The 21,321-nt window shown below is 38.2% G+C and overlaps 1 protein-coding gene across 2 annotated transcripts in view; it reads left to right on the top strand.

Annotated features, from left to right (window-relative positions):
• OSBPL10 (oxysterol binding protein like 10) overlaps nucleotides 1-21,321 on the top strand; it is a 112,430-nt gene that overhangs the window by 53,770 nt on the left and 37,339 nt on the right. For both annotated transcript variants that reach the window (XM_084202709.1, XM_084202710.1), the window contains exons 5-6: nucleotides 8,944-9,154; nucleotides 17,519-17,679. In XM_084202709.1, the coding sequence (XP_084058835.1) occupies nucleotides 8,944-9,154; nucleotides 17,519-17,679 (372 nt within the window). The remainder of the gene's footprint in view (nucleotides 1-8,943; nucleotides 9,155-17,518; nucleotides 17,680-21,321) is intronic.

The following is a 21,321-nucleotide window of genomic DNA, read 5'->3' on the forward strand; positions in this document are numbered from 1 at the left end:
ATGAAGTCCCAGAGAACACTGACAATTACAGATACCATATACTTTTTGGTGTTTGGAGATGGATCTGTTAAATATATCCTGTCTTTTATTCTTCTGAACAGAATGATGCTTTTGTAAAACAGGTGGTTAGGTTAGGTCAGCTCCCTTTCTTGCTGAGCTTCTGCCTAATTTAGAGGGAGGACGGGAGGAATTTTCTCTCATATACCTGAGCTGCAACCAACTGAGAATTTCTTGGGAGGGTAGATTAATTTTCCTCCTCTGCCACTGCATGGAATGTTTAAGGCTTCCAGACCATTCAGCAAAAGCGATCTGTGTCCCCCTTTTCCTCTCTCCCTCAAATCTGGTAATTTCATGGATTAAAGCAATAGGATTCAGACCTACAAAATATGAAGTCTTGCTATTGTAGCTGTGCAACTAATAATGAGGGAGCTTGCAGGTGTGATTAGTAAGCTACTGCATAGTAAGCCAATGAGAAGATGTCTGTAGTTCATCAAATGATTAATGAATGTTGTCTGTGCAAAATAGAATTATATTATATTGTAAGGATACGCAGTAAGTGTCCAGGCTGTAGAATTTAGAGATACAAAATAGGAACCGAATATGTAAAAAAAGGAACACAGTTTCATGTTTAGTATATGAAAAAGTTAACTAGCCAATTCAAAATTTTCCTGACAGATGTAGGTAAACAAGATGGTCTCTGGAGTGTAAACCCTGTGCTGAGGTCTGTGGAGAGCTCATAGCCCCTGGAGGTGCTGATGGCGACCAGTGGGACAGCAGCAGATTGGTAAGAGTAGCTGAGAACAGGAAACAATTGAGCCAGCTTGCCTCCTCCACTCCCTGTTTTTTCTGGTTGTTGTAGACTTGGCTTTTAGAGTCAGTCCTGATGACATTTGATGTTTGCTCTGCAAGGTTTTCCTCACAAGGAACCACCCTGTGGAGCATGTGGTGAGAAGGCTGAGCATAAAAAGCCAAAATAAAACCCAAAGGAAATAATGTTTTGTTAGATGAGACAATGAAGATATGTAGCAACTGACTTTTCAGTTTTTCCCGTAACAGAGATTGTGTGTTCCTGGTTCGGGAAAAGATAACAAAATAACAGATGGGGGTGGAGAGAGCTTGTTTTCAAGGGAAAAAATTGAATGGTGACAGCAGAGGCAGGGACTGAAGAGAAGAAGAAATGTGCCTTGGTGATTAGCTTCCATCCTGATTGTCAGAGGTATAGTTCTGTTTGTTCCGTCACTTTTTGTGTCTCTGTCTGCAAATTATGTGCCAAATGAAAATTAACTTGCTCCTTTGAAGCTTTGTTGATAGGATGTATGTGTCTGAGCCTTAATAACTATTATATAACAAGCCATTCCAATTTTAATGTTCATTGTTTGCATTGTTAAAATAATTGAGGTCAAGCTGGCTGCTACCCTGAGGTGATGATAATGGAGAATTTCATGCTTATTCCTGGTAATGGGAGGGAAGCAGTAATCAGGAAAGGACAGCTGATACGGATGTCATTATCTGGTTCCATCTCTCCAAGGCTCTTTCAAAGTATCTCACTTGGTGTTCTAGGATCTTTCCTTAAAACATTTTTTGCCATTAGCATAGTAATGTTTGCAGAGGCTACTGTGGGTCTTACTTCAGATTGAATATTTGTGGGTAAAATTCTTTCCTGTTTACAGTTTAAGGAGGTTCTTTTTGGTGTGAAGGTCAGGTTTTATTGCAAGCCAAGTGTACAGATACATTACTGGTGGTCATCTGGTCTTGTACCTGTTTCTACACTAGACACTTGAAAAGCTGGAGTGCAAAATTATCTTGATAAGAGATTCCTGTTAGCTATTGGAGTACTTCCAGCAGCAGCCTCTATTCTTAGTTATTTCATCTTCGTTATATATTAAGCTGTGATTTTGTCTTCCAGGCTTGCATGCTGTAGGTGGAATTCCATTGCAAGATCTTTTATGTGACTTTACTGAAGAAAAGAGTCTGAAGTCTATAAATCCTTGTCAGAAAATTTGTCAAGTAGTAAGATGGACATAGCAAGTAACCTTGAGTAGTCTGAGAACTCGTCTCAGTAATTTAAATCGTGGCAAAAGTTCACTTCCTCTGCTGTGGTTATGCTCAACTCAAAGCAACAGAGCATTAAATTTAAAAAAAAAAAATCGCTTTTACTGCATTTGTACAAGTTACCTTCATTTGCCAGGCATCTCAGTTGGTGAGGTATACTTTCTGAGCTGATGCTTACCAGTATTTATAGTAGTCTTCTTGCATGTGTGTTGATGCTCTTTCCTTTTTCAGAATAAATAGTGGAAAGCTGGCAAGTTTAATGGAAATAGTGTCAGATTTGTGAATACGAGCTGAATTGGTAGCTAGTGTGTCCAACTGGTGACTGTTGTGATTGCTTTAGTGACACAGGAGTTCCAGGTATCAGTATATTGCATTTTGATGTATTCTTGATAGATGTATGTGTATATATATACACACATATATTCTACTTATACTGGCTGTTTTAACTTTTGATTTTTGCATATGACAGTTTGTGGTGTTGATGAAATACAGGTCAAGATTGCAAGAGGAGTCCTTGCTCAAGGTCAGAATTGATGACTGTGTTATGTTCATGTGGCAGCACAATATATCACATTTACAGTGATTTAAAAGGTTTTTGTTTCTTGTGTGTGGACTCTTCTGTTCTTCATTTTCTTTTAAGAAAAAAGGTGTTTTCTGTGGAATAAAAGAAAAAAATCCAAACTCCTGTGAAATCTGCTTGTTTAACAATGGTTAAATGTCCTGGCCCATATATCACTTGTAACTTATTCTAGAGTAGATTGAAAAGCTGGTCTCACCTCCTGTCCTTTCGTGGTGTTTTCTGAAAAGTTATTTTTCTGGTACTATTTTCTAAAAACCAAAAAACCCTAGTATTTCCAGAAGGTGTGTGTGTGTGTGCGTGTGTCAGAGAGAGAGAGATTGTGTTTTCATATTAGAAAAATCCACTCCAAATGAAGCACCAACCAATCAAATCCTGCCAATAAAAGAGTGCAGCAGCAAGCTGGCTATTTCCCAGTCTTTAAAAGCAGTAAACTTCTCACAAGGACAGCTTGACTTGGAGTTTTAAGGAAGTGATGCATGTTGCATTTCTATTACTAATAAAGCGTCTAAAGATTTTTCCACACAAGTGTTTATTTTTACGGATGCTCTATTTTTCATATAAGCACTTTTTATTGTGTTGTTTATTTTCCTATGTTTTTAATAACTGTTTTCAACTTGCATGCAGTCAGTAATGGAAAGGATTTAAAAATAAAAATGACTGCATTAAATCTTTCAGAGGAATTGCCTACAGATAAGTCGTCAGACCACGTGCTGCTGGTCATGGTGCACAGAGATTACTACAGTAGAAAAAAAGAGTTATTAACTGATGGAGCAGAATGTCTCTTTCATGAATGATTTCTAGCATGTCACGCTTGATGATACAGGATTTCTGTGTTTTTTCAGTGCTAAAAGAATGTTTTCTTTTTTCTCTGGAGTGTTTTGGATTTTTCCTCACGCATGGCTAGGCATATCTTAATACTGACTGTAAAGGATTCAATTATGTTATCAACACTGTTTAAACAACATTTAAACTAAAATTGAAATTGCTCATGTATGTATCAGATTGTGGTTGGCACTCTCATGTTTTAAATTCTAGAAGGAGGGTAGCATGATCTGAAACATTTAAATCATTATGTAGAAAGACAGGATTGGTGATGCTACTTGTTTTTATGACCAGCTCCACGTGACCCCTGTGACAAAGGGAGAGTGTCTGCTTGCCCTCTGAGGTCATATGGCTGATGTCATTCTTCCTTTGAGGAACCTGAAGTCACTGTCTTGGGAGGTGCCCCTGCGGCAGCTGTGAATTGAGAAGTTGTACAGATGGCATAGAGCTGGTGTTTGCTTTAGGTTGTTGTGATGCACTGTGTTAATTGGGCAAAATTCTGTAGGATCAGTAATTCTAGAAAGAAAGATGTCTGGTAGTATACATCTGTCCTAGACAGACTTATGCCTGTTAGTCTTGGAGTCTGGATAACAAAAGCATCTAAAATAAAATCATGTCAAAAGCAATCATGTCAAAAGCATCTAAAATAAAATCATGTCAAAATCATGTTAAAATGCTCTTACAGTTAGGTGTGGCTATTCGGTTTTCTTCGTTTGAAGTTTCTGTTTATTTTTGTCAGATGGCAGGAAAAATCTTGAATAGAGATTATTTATTATTATAGGAGTCTCTCCCTTTCTCTTTCTAGTTTCAGAAACAAATTGAAGCCTTAAATCAAAAATGGCGTTGAGATTTTTTAAGATGATTTCTCTGCATGGGAAAGAATAATGTATCATCTAGTATTTTAACAAAATGTTGAATTCCTGTATTTTTTTCTTTTAGCATGGAAAATAGCACTTCAATTTTTCATTTTTACTTCCTAATTTAATTTTTAATAAGTAATTTTAGGTTATTTACCACATGAAAAAATGTTCTTTCATCTTATTATGTCGGAAATAAATGCCTTTGCAAACCTAGGGTATCTCATGGCTTTTTCTGCTTATCTTCCTCATACTGTGGAAATAACCCTGAGACTTAGTAATTTCTACTTACCATTTGTTTGAATTCTCATCACATAAATGTTTGGTCTCTTGCATTGTGGTTGGCTGTGCGTTCAGAGCAGGACGTGCAGTTCCAGCCGTGAAGGAGCAGGTAGCAGTTTCTGGGGCTGGGTTAAGTAGGGAAAGTGATCACATAGGATGTTAAGATGAGCCCTGAAGAGGAGGAAGCGGGCGGCAACAAGAGCTGGGGATTGTCTGTTTTGGAGCAAGTGGTAGGGAGGGCGTGACCTAGAGAGGAAAGCATCACATCATTGCCTGTTGCATTCTGACATTCATGAGAGGGTCATTGGATGGCAGGTTTCTTGGAGTGTAGTGTTACTCAGGAGAATTTGTTGGCTTTGCATGGCAAGGCTTTGGCATGAGAAGGGCCACAGACATGGCTTCTGTGAGAAGCTGCCAGAAGCTTCCCCATGTCTGACAGAGCCAAGGCCAGCTGGCTCCAAGATGGACCCGCAGTTGGCCAAGCCCATCAGCCACGGTGGTAGAGCCGTTGGGATAACAGATTTAAGAAAGGGGGAAAAACTTCTGTTGCCAGAGAAGACAGGACTGAGAAAATGTGAGAGAAGCAACTGCAGACACCAAGGCTGGTGACAAAGGAGAGGAAGGTGGTGCTCCAGGTACTGGAGGAGGGATTTCTCTGGAGCCTTTGGTGCAGCCCATGGTGGAGCAGGATGTCCTACAGCCCATGGAGGCCATGGTGAACAGAGATCCACCTGCAGCCTGGACCCCGCCAGATCAGATGGATGCCTAAAAGAGGCTGTGACCCCAGGGGAGGCTCAGGCCGAAGCATTTGCTGACAGGACTTGTGACCCTGCGAAAGACGTGCGCTGGAGCAGTTTGTGCAGGACTGTTTGCCATGCTGGATCAGGTGAAGAGAGCGAGGAGCATGGAATGGCAGAGACAAGTGTCATGATCAGGCTGTAACTCCCCCTGACTGTCCCCCTGTGCTATTCTGGGGGAGGAGGTAGTGAAACTGGGAATGAAGTTAAGCCTGGGAAGAAGGGAGCGTGGAGGAAAAGTAAGATTTGGTTTTATTTTTTTGTTTCCTTACTCTGATTGATACTAATTACACTGATTTCCCTGAGTCCAGTCTGTTTTACCTGTGATGGTAATTGGGTGACCTCCCTGTTCTTATCTTGACCCCCCAAACCTTTTGTTGTTCAGCCAAGGAGGGGGGAAGCAGTGGGCACTGGGTAACCGCTACAAGAACACAGGCAGTTCCTGAGAGTTTCTGACAGCCTAAAAGGTCTGAATCTCCTTCACGCTTCAGGAGCAGCTGTTAATTGGGAACACTTGTCATCTGCTTGTTCTCCTGAATCAGAAGATGGAGAAAGAAGCAAACCATGCATTTGAGCTGGTGTCTTCCTAGGATGAGGTTTCCTCTTAGTGAACGTTTTGCAGTTAAGTTAATGCAGGCCTTATAATACTAGATATTTGCACCCAGGTAATTCCTTTTAATACATATAGTCCTGGTGGTTCTTTCAGGTTTTTTTATTGTACATCTATCATAAAGTTGTATAATTGAAGCTTCAGTGCTTTTCTGAGAATGTGCAGTTGTTTTATGATATTATGAGAAGAATATATAGGTGAAGAGGAGTTGTCAAATCCAAAACAAGCGTGGAAAGAGAAGTAGGTTAATATTTGGTGAGGAGACAGGGGCACATACCCTTCGTTGTTGTTACAAGTAGAGAATTGCTACTTTGAGCTGTTTGTATTTGCAAATGGGAAGGATGGAGAATTGTAAGGTGCTGAAGTAACCCCATGTAAGAGCAAAGTCATTCAAAATTAGGCAAGTTATTTCACTTCCCTTTTTCAAAATCAAAGCTTTTCATTCTGATTTTGAAACAAGCTTAGAGTGCTAGTAAGTCAAGCATTTTACCTCTCCTCCCCTGGGAAAAGGCAAAAAACAGGCACACCGGTAAGACAGAGGATGATGGAATAACTGCATGACTTAGTGGCTGTCCTGTTAAGGGTTAATGTGTTTAATGAGTTTCATCTTGTATGGTTTGGTGGTTTTGTGTTAGCTCCTCCTTGATTTACTCTCTGTAGAACAGCTGCACTTCAACTCTTCTAAAATCTTTTGTCAAGGTCCTGTAAAAAAATTGGCAAATATGTAAACAAGTTCAGTTTAATATGTGTAATTTCCTTATCCTTTTTGCCACTTAGTTGATCTGTCACTTTACAATAGGGAAGGTTCTTCATCTTTGTTCTGGGCATTCAGCACCTTAAACATTGTGGTTTTGATCAGTGTTTGAGCAGTAAAAGTTCAGCAAGTTCTAGTACTTTGAATCCTACACAGAAGTTGCAGTTCCAGATGTCTTCTGCTGTGTCAGGTCTGTAGATCAGCTGCTGGTATCACAACTATAGCATGAAATTAGGTAGCAAGGAAAAGCTGAATCAAAAGGCTGCTGTAAAGCTGTCTTAGGTCAGCTAGAAAACAGTAAGACTCGGACCACCACCTTGTTTTGGATAAAGGTAGAATAAATCTTTGATTTTATTGAAATTTCTCCTAATCTAGGAAGAATACAGCTGACAAAAGCCTGTAAACTTTTGGGCTGGGAGATAGCTGCAAACATTCAGTTAATTTTCCAAATGTTTTCTAAACTCCCTGATTAGTTTATTTTATACTCCTGTCTAATCTGTGAAAGAATAGAGTTCTTTATTTGGGGGGGGGGAAATTAAAATGTTTGAAGTTTTCAAAATTTTGCTTTTGGTTTTCTTTCATATTTTTTTTTACGGAAGGAAATCTTGGATTTGTAAGCTCTTCCCCCCCCCCCCCCCCCCCAAAAAAAAAAGGTAGGAAAACTAGTCACTTGGAAATGAAAATAGAATATTTCTGTCACTGTGAAGTATGAGAAAGTCAGGTTTTCAATTTCACACTCTTATGCAGGATGGGAAAAGGAGAGAAGCAGTTTTCTGTACAATTATATTGTTTAGTCTTCCAGGGAGATGGTCATCTTTTTTCTCCTGGCTGTTCCTTCTGTTTGCCTCCTTGTGCTCTTTCCATGAAGGAGGAATAGTTGCATTGCCTGGGTTTGATTCTGTGGTTCCCTAAAGCTGCATATTAGAGAGGTCTGTGTCACCTTCTGATAGGTCTTGTTTTCTGCCAAAGGGAATTAAAATTGTCTGTGGCTTTTACTGAAGTTTTGGCCTCTGTTTTAAATGTTGATTATTAAAATGTCATGTTAACCTTCAGCAAGGCATTTGGCTAAATTTACGAACTGCAACATCATCATCTTGTGTAATTCTAGTCTTTTTTTGCAAGAGTGCTTATTTCATCTCTGAGTTCAGTTTCCTTTCTAGCTTTTCAGTGCACTCAACATATATTTTTTAATCAGTCAATTTACAATAATGTAGGAGGGGTGCAGGAAGCACACAATACTTGAAAATATAATAATGATAATAAAAAAGTCATTAGGTTTATAATACATTTTTACAGTACAGTAGTGGGGACAAATGGAGCTTGAATCTTTGTTTATTATGAGTTCTTCGTATAGATTTTTCTGAAAACTTTGGAAATCTCAAGTGTAGACCTGTAAATTTTTGCCACAAGTTTTTTGCAAGGTAAGTGTAAGAGGCTTGTCATATGCATATATGATTTCCTACAGGCTGCAAAAATGGAGAGAGAAATTTTGAACATTTTCTTTTGGCTTTAGGATTTTGAAAGCTTGCCAATTTGCTTAAAGAGCAGCCTGCTCAAATACTGTTTTTACCTGCTCTGCAAGCACCCCTTTAATCTTCATCTGAATGGTCCAAACCTAGAAAGAGGTTAACTTGCTGCCTGACAGCTCTTATTCATATTGGATATGAAATAAGTACTCTAAGTTGTTTCCTATGCTAATGTCTCTAAACTTAAAAATTACTGCATTTTGTGAAAACAGGTCCTTAGTTTGAGAAATGGGTAATGCCTGTTCTTAAACTGTGATGAGATACTTTGTGTAGGAAAGGAAGAGGGACAGTGTAACTTCCTTGGGCGCCTCAGATCATATACCAAGGCAAGAAAATCTAAGCCTAAATTAATAATGGAGGAGGAAGTAGAATTTTCATACTTTTCCTTACAAAGACTTTCAGAAAGTATGAGTCACTATTAAACCTACTGTGAACCTACTATTTTAAGAGACTATTTTCTCTAACATAGTCTTGACATTTTTACAGGCCTTTGGTAGTCTCAAGCCCTTCGTTTTTGTAGGTGAGTATATGGTATGTTTGGATCAGAACATTAACATCCATTTGTGGTAGTTCTTCACATTTAGTCACTATTTCAATCCATAAGAATTTAACAGCTCTATAGTGATATTTCCTATGACAGCACATGTTTTTGGACCTTTACAGATCATGAGCCAAGCTGAAGGACAACAGAAGAATCTTGTACAAGCCATTGAATCTCTCCCAAATTCTGGACCTCTTACTGCCTTGGATCAGGACTTGCTACTTTTAAAAGCTACCTCTGCTGCCACCCTGAGCTGCCTTGGAGAATGCCTGAGTCTACTACAGCAAAGCATGCATCAAGTGGGCCAACAGCATAACAGGACACTGTCATCAGGTGAGCACAAGCTCTTTTGGGTATTGTTTCATGTGCCTTGGGGTGTTTTATTATGATATGGAGCAGGCAAAATTAACCATTCTCAGAGAGGCAAGTTGGGATGAGCTGCTTGTGAGCTTCTGCAGCCTCAAACTGTATTTCTTTGCCTAAAAAAAAAGATGCAAAATGCATTGCAGTCAGAAGAGAGGAGGAAAAAAGGTGGTCCTGAGTTTTCTCAGGGAAATTGGTTTTGAACACAGCTACACAAAAAAAATGGGGCATGGGTAAGAGGTATATATAAACCTACATTCTACTTGGCAGTGTGGAACCAGCTTGGTTGTTTTGGTTTGTTCCCTCTCCTCTTTTTTTTTTTTTTTTAATAGATTTCAATCTAAATACAGATTTGTTTGATAAAAATAATGTTATGCAGTGCTACAGTGAAAATAATATTTCTAGTTTTCTGCATGGAAGGATGCTGCTGAGGTGGATTTATTTTGGTCTGTGGTTTTCTTTGAATCTGGAAAGAGTTCTCCATGCTTAAAAAAAAAAAAAAAAAAAAGTGGCAAGTTTTATGAGCTTAAAATGTCAGTGTGGTACCTACAGTGAGCTCTGCGGACATGAGGCTCTCAGTCCCCATGTTCGTCAGTTTTTCCAATTCACCCAGTTCTGGATCTGTCCATAATATTGGAAGTTGGACCTTGAGCTTTCTGGAAGGGTGGTTAGCATTTTCCCATGCATAAACTGCACTGCCAAGTTTTAAGAACAAGAGCAAGTGTTGATGTAAGAGAAGCAGCAGCAGCAGAACTCTGGATACGGCTTGGCGCTTTGTGTTTTCTTTGGGTGCTTCTGAAACAATCCCCCTCAACCTGCCCTTACTTGCAGTTGGCTCACTGCAGGGCAAGACATGCCCTCAAGGCTGCTCAGATGGCACACTGGCACAGCCTCTGAAGCATTCCCATTGTGAGGAGAATAGAAATGGGAGAGGGTTATTTGGTAAATGATATGAAAGTGGTTCTTGGAAAAAACAATATTAAACCTTTTGACACCTGTCCTATGGTATGTGCTGACTTTCCCATATCCAGATGTTGATTGGTTTCATAAAGGAATATGATTTTTAAAAAATTGCCATTTTCTTGTAGAAAATGCAAACCTCCCTTGCACTTACCTAAGTAGTAATGATAAAGTGCATTAAATTAAATAATTTGATATAACTTTATTTCAGAAAATTATGGTTTGAAACACAGATGAAGACCATCCTTCAAAGAAAAGTTTCTTTCTACTTTCAATGTCCCTGAAGGTTGTTTTTCATCTTGATGTGATCTAAGTGAACTGTCAAGAGATAAATGCCTTGAGGTGTACGTCCTTGACTCTGTGTCCACATAATCTTCTCTTAAATCAGTCTTTGTTTTGATTTGATAATGATTTTTGAGGAGCTATGGACAGGAAGAGAGAAAAGCAAGCAAAGCATTAGTAATTGCTTAAAGGGAATCACCTTTTTTTTTTAAAAGGAAAGTCATGACTATGACATACTGAATTATAAAATTTAATGGTTGTTTTTATTTGTTCTTCCTAAGACTGTAAACTTGCATGAGAATCCTTTCAAAATTCTGTAGCACTGGTTCACACCAGCATCTTTGGTGTCACTGTGAGAACTTGAATGCAAGCAGTTAATTCTTCAGTGTGTGTGTGGGTTTATTCTTTGGTGTGGAAGTAAAAAAAAAAAAAAAACTTAAGAAGGGAACTAAAAGCTGCTGAAATATTTAGCTTCTTCTCCCTGACTCAAATGATTTTTTTTCCCTAGGCCTTATTATGCAACACAGTTGCCTGAAAGAACCTGGCCTACAAGTCTTGATTACTGATTTTCCTACACACTTAATCTTTTCCAGGCGTACTTTGATAGACTTAATGTTTGTGCTGAGTCGGTAGAGTTTCGGAGTCATCAAAGCTGCATAAGCTCATACCTATTCAGAATAAAGCCTTTAAGTAATCCCCTAGCAAACTAATTCTGAGAGATGATCTAGTTCATTTTGATTGTGTCCTCCAGGTGAATTCTTTTAATTTTATACCCAGCAGGTACAATAGAAGATCACCTTTTCTGTCACTGTCAGGTGAAAATGACTCTTAGTTAAAAACCACGTGCTCCTGTGGTAGGAATTCACAAACAGCTTGCTTGTGAGATGTCACGGTCCTGTGCAATTTATTGCTGAATGCTTCCATCCCCAGTGCTGTCTCATTACTTGCTGCGCGGTGTAAAGATGCTAGTGGGCAATGTGGGGCAGAATACATAAGTTATCAAATAGCTATCTTGTCTTTATCTATTTTCTTGCTTCTAGCCTACAGTTCATGAAAGCAATCCAGTCCAGGCAGGCAACAGTCTTCCTTGTGTAGAGTGTGAGAAATACTCGGTTGCTTAGCTTGGGTAACTTGAACCTACCCCTGAGTTTGCTTTCCTTCAGCATCCAAAGCTTTCACTATTATGCCGTAAAGAGAGAGAACTGCCTTAAAAGTAGATACGTATCTACTTAATCTGTACCTTTCCTTGTGTCCTTGGAGTCTTTATACCCGATTGTGCAAGTTTTGTGACTTCCCTGGAGGCCTTGCAGTCTTACTGCCTCTAAAGCAAAGATTTCAAAGTGGCTGAGAGTTTCTGACCTAGTATTTATGGAATACTCTCATGAAGCTTATAATGAAATAGTTAAACAGACACTGACATTTATTGTTTTAGACAAGAAAAAAAAGTGTCTTCTATCTTTTCATGTAAATATTTTTTGTTGCTTTGTTTTCCAGTAATTAGAATAAAAAGAAATCCGCATTCACGTTAGTGGAATCATGTCCAGAACTTAAAATTATCTAGGTCGTGACTTAAAATATTTTTATGGCATCCTTTCTAATGGAATAGTTTAAGAATGACATGATTTTTCCATTTCATGTTTCTCACGAATTGTCAGTCTTAGACCTCAAGCCTACAAGCAGACATGAAGATTAAACTGAAGTCTTCAATCTTGTCTTGAAAGCTAGTCAATGATTTTTTTTTATTTCTACTCTGAAGCTTTATGGGAGGGTTTTTGTGATTGTCTATTTTGGAAGTAAATCAACAAGAGCGGTCAGTGAAGCAAAATCCTGTCTGTGTTTATAATTTTAAGTAAAATTAGTGTCAAAATAATTTCTAGCTGTCATTATTAAAGGTATGTGCATTGATCACTGGCTAAATTTTTAAATTTTTTTTTCTTTCATTGAAAAATATGCCAGTATTATTAGCTGAAAGTGTTGGTTACATATAGTGTGAGTTGAGGATAAGAGATTGCATCTTTACGAGCTTCTTTGTGTTTGGGAATTACAGTTTTTTTGTAGCATGGTGGAAAATGTCAAGGCCTTTCTTTTTGGCTGGGAATGTCACCACTTAGATACATCAAAAGTGCCTTCTGACAGGCTTGAGTTTATCTGGCATGCAGACAAGGAGCAGGTACCTTTGAAAATAAAAATGTGGAGAAGAAACTTCTGTCTTCATTTCTAACTTTAGAAGTTCTAGTGTTATTTTTTTCCAGCTCTGTATACAGCCTTTGGCAGAGGACTGTCTCCAGAGCCTGTTGACTGCAATTGTTAACATTCTTCCCTCCCAGACTGCGAATGGAGCAAACTTGAATGTTTGCTTTAATGTAGCTCTACAAGCGTATGCTGTGTTTTAGATCTGTTGTTTTTTTTTGTTCTGGTGTTTTGGCAGACAGAATCCTCTCCTGTAGTAGCAGCCTGCACAGATCAATCCGTTCTTTTAATCTGCATTTTGCTTTGGCCATTCATTTACTGAATAAAGCATCTTCCCAATAGGAATTCCCTCCCATATTTTTCTTTCTTTTCCTTGCCTGCTTTTCCAAACTGTAGAATGTTTCATTTTTCTTAAGATTTTTAAGAAACAAAAACCAAACTCATCCTTACTATGGATTTTCTGCAGTTCACTTTAATGTGCAAATGCTGCTGATTTTGGGTCCCATGGAAACAAATGGATCAGAGATTATTCTGGAGCGGGGGGCAGAATATACTTGAGCTTTTTATTCTCTGTTGTCTCCTTTTTGGAGAAAATAAATAGCTAGGAAGAGCAAAATCTAGATGCTTTCAATTTGTTGACAAATGACTGCTAGGAATTCTCTTGCAGCCGATGACAAGAGAGAAGAATGAGTAGCCAGGTAAGTCCTTGTTTGTGCTTAAATGCATGTGGAGAGGGAAGAGTGAGGAAAGAAAACAGGAGTACAAATTCTTTGTTACTGGTGTACCTTACTAAAGTTGGCTTGGTCAGTCCATTTTCCCTTAATTGCACCATCCCCTACCTTGCTTCTGTTAAGAATAACCAGAACAGTTTGCTGTTCTAGCTAAAGGCTAATACATTATTCCTTACATGTTCTTTTTTCATTGGAAGATAACATTATTTTCTAGTCTCCACACAACATTAGCAAATGCAATCTCATGTGAGAAGCAGAGATGCAGCTGCCATTTGCTGTTGCTGGTTCAGTGTGCTGTAGGGATTCAGCAGAGAGACCCAGCTGTCGCATCCATCCCTGGCAAGGGAAGGAATCCAGGTCTAATACTGGTTTCTCCTCAAGGCCTACCACTGCACTAGGTGGGGGATATTTGTTAGAGTATATTTAAAATATATCCTGGAAGTGTTATCAATAGATGTTAGTTTACAATTGTGCCAGGGAAAAAAGGCAGGGTTTTTTTTGTAGTCTCCCTGGCAAGACCAGAGGACTTAAAATTAGAGAGGTTTTTGTTATGGAATTGAGATAGATGTTAAGCTTATTTCATGCATCAATTATCATGCAAAAGTGAGTTTGAATGTACATCAGGTACCCAGAAAATCAAAACCAACAAAAGAAAATGATCAACATTGTTAAACTGAAAACTCTCCTGTAAACCTTCTGTTTGGCGAGAACTCTCCCCACTCCTGCAGTGTGCACCTGTAGAAAGGAAAGATGTTTCTCCTGAGGGCATTTGTGTCATACAACCTATTGTGCCCTCTAAAATAGATGTTTGTGAACTGCAGCATTGCTGTAGGAAAAGGATAAATAGGTTGTGTCTGGATGCTGTGCTTTGCTTAGGTACAGGTGTTCTCATGTGCCTCGCTGTACTTGTCTGCTGCACGTTCATCACAGTGGAAGCTGCTGTTGAGGGGAAGAGGGAAGGAAGCTAATTTTTGAGTATGTTCTAGAAGAACTCCTGTTTTGTATATACATATGCTCTGAACTTTCAGAGGAATCAGACTTGGGTTTTCACTCCTGGAGCTACAGAACTGACACAGTGCAGGTAGAAGAGATCTGGCTGATTTTACTAGTTGTGTATTTGGTATGTCCTTTCTACTTTTTGCATCGTTTACTGCAGAAACAGATGTTTTGTTTTAATTAGTGTAGTACTTGGTGTAGTCCTAAAGCAAGTAGTAAAGTAGTTATGTAGTTGTCAATACTTTTATATAGTCTGTGAATGCCTTTCTGGAGAATTCCTTTTGAGCTCTGAAATGTATCAAAATAGATTAGAATTTACCTTTCTGGCAGTTGTCTTTGGCTATGACTGAGAACAGAGAAAAAAATCTGGCTTAAAAAAACCCAAACCAATGACAGCAGTTTCTTCCTATTCTTATCCAACTCAGAAGATAAACTTTCTCATATTATGTTTAATTTTCATAGATATATTTTTCAAGTCTTTATAAGAACAGGGATTGAACTAGTCATAGAAATTTTTGAGTCCCATAAAGTGTCAAAGATGGCAACTCCATTAGAGTGGATCAAATGATTTACAGATGGCAGCTCCATCTGTGGAGAGTAAATTCCAGTAAAACAACTGGATTAGATATGGCACAGACAACAGCTATGCCTGTACTTTTGTGATAAGAGTAATTTGTACTAGTGCAAATGAGAACATTTTGGGTGTACTGAAAAACTGAAGAAAACCCTGAAAAACTGTCCTGAAAAGTTTTGGAAAACTGATAATATGAGTAAAGTAGAAGCCATATTGTTGTGGCCTTTCACTTTCTACATTGAGATTGTATTCTAGTCTTAGTTGATTTTAAGATAATTTCTGATGAGTTCTCTTATCAGAGATTGCTTTTGCCTGACATGTGAGCTGCTGTATTAGATATGTGGCAAGTCCCTTGGGATGATATGAGAATGCTGACATCTCAGAGTAAGATTTGTAGATTAGAGATCATTGCAGGTTCCCTGATGGCACTTTGAAACTAGGTGGGAATTATTTTTCTAATTGTTCAGAGAGATACTCTTTATTTATTTAGATTTCTGTGCAGTGTAACTTAATATCTTTCACTGCATATTTCTCTTTGACAAAGTACTCAAATTCCAGATGCACAGTTTAACAAAACAATTTTTCTTATATGCAAAAGTGTTGAGGAAATTAACGTGCTTTAATATCTTTTGGACTGTAACTCTTGGCATCCTGTTGGTGTTGGCTTGGTCATAATGTATTTTTAAGAGCTGTTTAAAATTTGATTAGGCTGACAAGATTTGTTCTTTTGTGAGGGTAGCATTGCGCTTGATGCAGGAGAGAAAACATGCTTGCCTAGTTCTAACAGTTTCTATTTCTCTTAGAGACTCTAAAATGTGCAGAGAAATACAAAGGTCTTTTTACAATGTGTTTGCACTGAAGAGGAAAACTAGTATAGTGCTTTTAAAAATATGTTTGTGATGATGAAGTAAATGTTCACACTTTAAAATTTCCCCTGAAGTGAGGTACTTCTTCATGTGGGACTTTTTTATTGTGCTTATTTACATAAACTAGATTTTTTTAAAAATCAAAAATTACTGTTTACAGTGAAGGCCAAATAGATTGTTTATGCAGAGAGAAAATGGATAGCCCAAGGAAATGATGGGATGACATATTTTTAAAGAATGGCATAAAGAGAAGACGGTTCAATTTTTTTTACTGTCTCTGTTATAGGAAAATAGCAACAGTAATCCATTATTCAGCTTCTTTGACAGAGAGAAACAGAAAACTAGATCGAGATCTGTTATTGCAAAATAATGAAGACTCAGAAATAATTTGACAGCAGAGCCACGGAAATGTTCTTCCTTTGGCAAGATGAATTTTGTGTAATTGTATGAAATGCACATTTTAAAAGAAAGCTGGATTTTTTTCCCCCCGATGGTTATTCAGATCTTTGAAAATAATTTTTTTAAACTATTTGCTTATGCTTTCCTCATGATTTCTTCAGCAAAAGATGGCGCCACGAAAGCACCCTAGCAGAGTAGATCTGAACTCCTGCAGTGTCTTCATAACTTAGTGCTGTTTTAGATGAGAGGAATGTTCTGTAACTGTTTTGTCTGTAGCATTTGGTGAGAGTTCAGTCAGCTGTGGGATTTGTGGCCCATTTTTTAATAATGGCAGTGCTACTGTAACACTATCTAGCATAGCCTCTCCAGATCTAACCATTTACTTTGCTGAGGAGGCAGTCTCTTGTAACCCTGGTCATATGGAGAGGAGAAAGTGCATGTTCTTTAATGTACTTCGTGTTGCTCTGCATCATCTTAAAAATTTGTCAGTGGTGAGAGGAAATCCTCCCTGTGGCACTAATTGTATATTCATATATAAATTATGGTAATGAGTGAAGAGCTGTGATTTTCTTATCCATATCTCTATGTTTCATAGCAGTGTGTAATTAATAGCTGAAATTTAAAGTTCTGTGCTGAGGGCTAGTAATTTGACTGTTGAGACTATGTTTTAGAGCACTTAGGGAGGAACAACTGTGCACTTGTCCTAGCTGATTGTACTTTCTGTCATGGCATCCTTAAATACAGGCCCATCCAGGAAATCAAGTGCCCCCAGAAATAAGGGCTGTTCTGATGCCAAGTCTCGTTTGATTCATATTTAATGTGGATCTTTCTAATGAGATCTCTTCTAAACTGTGATCTTGGTACCAGTAAAGCATTTTAGAATAAACTTTTAGTAGTACAGGCAGAAAGAAAATACAGCTGCTAGGCTTAAAACTTTGATTTCAGGCAGAAGAAATGGAGGGTTTACTTGGATAACTTCATAGCTATGAAAATAGTGGGTAGAGAATTCTTACTTAATTTCCAAGGCATGCCAGATAGAATTGTACAGTCAGGTGGTAGGGCTAACATTCATTGACTTAAAAAAAAATCACAGATAAGTTTGCCTATAAAATGCTTACTTTGGTTATTTAGGGTGTTCCTTGCTTCCAAAGGCAGGGATATCATTTGAGATACTGCATAAGCTAGTTCAGAAAGTACAAGATCATTTTTTACTAAAGTAAAGTTGTACATAGAAGCAGAGAAAAGATACAACTCATTTAGATCAGTAGAATGGTGAGGTGAATGGAGGAAATCTGTAATCTTTCTCTTGTAAGCTGATACCTATTTTCTGTTTCAGATGGTATCCTGGGATGGCCTGGGCCCAAGTCACACTCCACAGAGGAACTGAAAAATGGTGCCCTCAGCTCCTTATCATCTGCCAGTGCCAACATTACATGGGCAAGTACCATAGTACCATCTGCAGCCCAGGATGCACAGGCACTACAGCCAAACGCTGAGGTAAGCGTGCTTGGTCTGTGTAGAGACCTCTGTTGGTTAGATGCAGACCATGTGTGATGGTGGATACTTTCATTGATAAATTACTGTATTTTGTCTTTATAGTGTACTCTTTGTTTGAAGTTACTTGTGAAAATGATAAGTTTCATGCAACAGTGCACTCCAAAAACATGAAAAATATGTTGATGATGTTATTCTGTGCTTTTACTTCTCTGAGGTGCTTGGGTCAGCAAACTTTGGCAAGTGTACAGTTTCTTCCCTAATCTTAAAAGCAATCAACAGATTGTCAGTACACATTTCTATCCTCTGATGCAAATAAAAGCTATTTATTCATTTCTCATTCTTGTTTGAGGTAGACAGGAGACACTACTTGCTTGCTACTTGCTTTACCGTGTTGCTGTTTCCTCTTGGGCATCTCTTGAGTATAGCTGACTGTTCTTTGATTTAAAAAACGTTGTTACTTCCTGATCCCTTTTCCTGTTAAGTGATTACAGACAGAACTTGTCCGCATCATCCTGCATCAACCAGCTGATTTGTGCTTTTGTGGCATTTGCTTGGTAAAGGGCAGTTCTGAAGCATCCACTCTTTGAGGAGACTCACAGCTGCGTATCAGACATCTCATGCACTGAAAATCTCTCCTCATGACAAACTTCTCCAGCTTCTGCTGTCAGCTTCAGTAACCAGTCCTGCCCACAAGGAAAACACTTCACTCTGAGACCCTAGAGATTATAGGGAGCACGTGGAGCTTGTGAGACTCCACCTGGAGCACGTGAGACTTGAAGAACTGGAACAAAGATTTTGAAAGAACTGAAGTAACTAGTGAATGCTCTGGGCAATTGGAATGGCTTAAATTAAATGATATCGCTTTTAGCAAAATATGTAATGGCTGGAGACATCAATAAAGCTCTTTTTCCTGTTCTTTGGTAGTATGTTGAATTGAATGTAGTTCAAAAAAGAATTCACAGATAAACCAGGTTTTTTTAACATGCCCCTTTGGTCCTCTCTCCTTAGAAAGGAATTTTGAATTCTGTTACACCTAGTGTCCATTTACCAAAATGTTTAAATTACCTGTAATTGCTTTTTATTAGGAAGTTGTGTAAATTCCTTTTTCAGATAAGCCAAGTGTACAGTGTGTTTTTAAGACAAGAGGCTATTTAAGAGTATTGTTTTGGGAGTTACTGCTTACTTGAACCACTGAAATCTGTCTTGTTAGGATTTTTTTAGGTTTTGTTGGTATTCTTTTTTATTCTTGATCATCCACTAAAGCCAAATAGGATGTGGAAGCATGAGCTTTGCTGCAAGAACATAAAGAGCAGCAGCTGATTTTACTCACATTGAGATATCATTTTGCAGTTGAGTTGAGACATTTATGACATGTTTTAAATGACAATATTTTTTTATGAGTCCAATCCCTTCCTGTTCATTTGCTGATGAGAGACACTGAGTTGTGTGTGTGGCTTGAGGTACTGCTTTGCTTGTGGAACTCATGATTTATTGAGAAGAGAGTACCCTCAAAGAGGGGAATAGAAACAAATGTAGCACTATTTCTAGTGCAGAATCCTCAGTGCTTTGTGGGCAGTCTTCCTGAAGTCAACAACCTGCATTTGGAGGCCCTGAGGCATTAGCCATTAAAAAAGAAGAAAAAGAGGTGGGGGCAGAAATAGTAAGATTTTTAAGTTACAAAAAGGTCAGCTCAAGATGTTGTTTTGGTAGAAATAGTCAGTAGAAGTGTGTGGATTAGTGGAGCAACAAGAAACAGCTGGAGTCAGGCATGCAATTTTTGTTATGTAGTAGTACAGTTTAATGAGCAGGAATTTGGTTTTGCTCCAAGGAAGTAGCTTAAACCAGGATTCATTCCTGGAAGTTCTCTAGAAACCTCCATCTTCTCTTACACAGTCTGTGTGTGTGATGCTGAGATTGATACTGTTGGCTCTTTGAAGGTTTTTTAAACCTTTGAAGGTTTTTTAAAAATGTAGCAGATACACTTTTCAGTTTTGATCATTTTGATGAATTTTTTTTCTGAGAAACTTAGCAGTTACCCTGGTAAGAGTGTTATCTGAGCCAGGTAGTCATCCAGGATATGATGTCTGACCTGCCCAAGGTTACAAATGTTTAATGCAGTTTAAAAGTTCTGTGTGCAGGATGTTTAAATTTATGGTGGCCTTGTGTGTCCAAGGCAAGAGCCTAGATCTGGCACTGAGTAGGCACTTGAATTTCAAAGATATAAAAGCACTGACTGTGCTAATTACTTAGAAGATATAGTACGCATAAAAGCAAATGAAAATAATCACTTTTTTTGTAGTCCAGATACTTTGTTGTTTGTAACATTGGTGACATTAGCAGAGAATGCTTCTAGATGCCATTAGTTGACATTTTGTTGACACTGAATGCCCTGATTTCTTTTTTTTTAAAATTTATCTGATAGCTTCTTTTAGAAGAAAAGAGGAATCCACAAGTGTCATTCAAATGAAGCTTATTTCTCTTAATGATTTTCTTTTTAAGAAAACCCAACTAGGCACTAGTTAATCTTAGCTTCTTGAAGAAACTGCTGGGGTATTAATGGGGCTCAATTTTCCAAATATACCTGCCAGAAGAAATAAGCCTTGCTTTTGCAGAAGTTATGAGATGAGAGTGCTAGTTCCTGTATCAGTGCTATCAAAATGAATTCCACTCTCTTCTTTGACTGGTCTAGATTTAAAAAAAATCTGTAATTTCATGGTATAACCTCTATCTCTTAGTCAGAAGCTATACCTCAAAGGAATGGGAAAGAGCTTTTTGACTAACTCTGTGTAATATAGTAGATGGACCAACCAAAAAATTGCAAATTGACCTCTAATCTGAAATAGAAAATACCATTAAATGTCTAACCTTGAGGAGCAGCAGACTCAGCTGCTTATATTATGGAGTGTTAGTTCTAAGGCAAAGGTAATTTTAGGAATGTGGATGAGCAGTGATTTTAAAAAGAGAACAGAGATGTTGTGTTGGGGCAGAGGGGGTTGTGGGTGACTGCTGAGAAATCTCTCCCATCCAGCTGGCTGCCAGTGGTAGCAGTTTCCTGGCAGCATGACCAAGTGGCTGAGTGTGTTTAGTGATAACTGCACTAATTCTCAGCACAGCATTCAGACACTTTGCAGCTGTGCATCAAGGGGCATCATTAAAATACCAGGTTTTTATATGTTTATGAAGAAGTATGTGGATCTTTACAATTCTCTGGGACAACAAGGTTCATCTAATGCAATTTTCTTTGAGTACTTAAGTATTCTTGAGGAATGTAGAAAGTTCTGGAGCTGGGTTTTGACACCATAGGTAACTAAAGTAAAACTTTTCTTTTTGGTTTGTTATACTGTCAGGGTTTCAGGAATGCAGAGTTTCTTCTCTGGTGAAATAAGGTAGAAGCTAAAGATTATCCTCTTTAGATAATATGTTGGTGTTTACTTGCTTTGGTTTATTTGGGGTGTTTCCTGCTTCTAAATGCAAGGGTATCATTTGAGATACTGCTTAAGCTAGTTTAGAAAAGAAAAGATTTTGTGACAGAGATAATTTTCTTGTCTTCCTTGCCTATTATTCTTTTAGAGTTGTGAAATAGGACAGCATGAAGTTAAAGCCTATTATCTTTACTGAAAGAAATAACCTCTGAGAGAGAAT

Source organism: Fringilla coelebs (assembly GCF_963513975.1).
Source record: "Fringilla coelebs genome assembly, chromosome: 1".
Taxonomy (NCBI): Eukaryota; Metazoa; Chordata; class Aves; order Passeriformes; family Fringillidae; genus Fringilla; species Fringilla coelebs.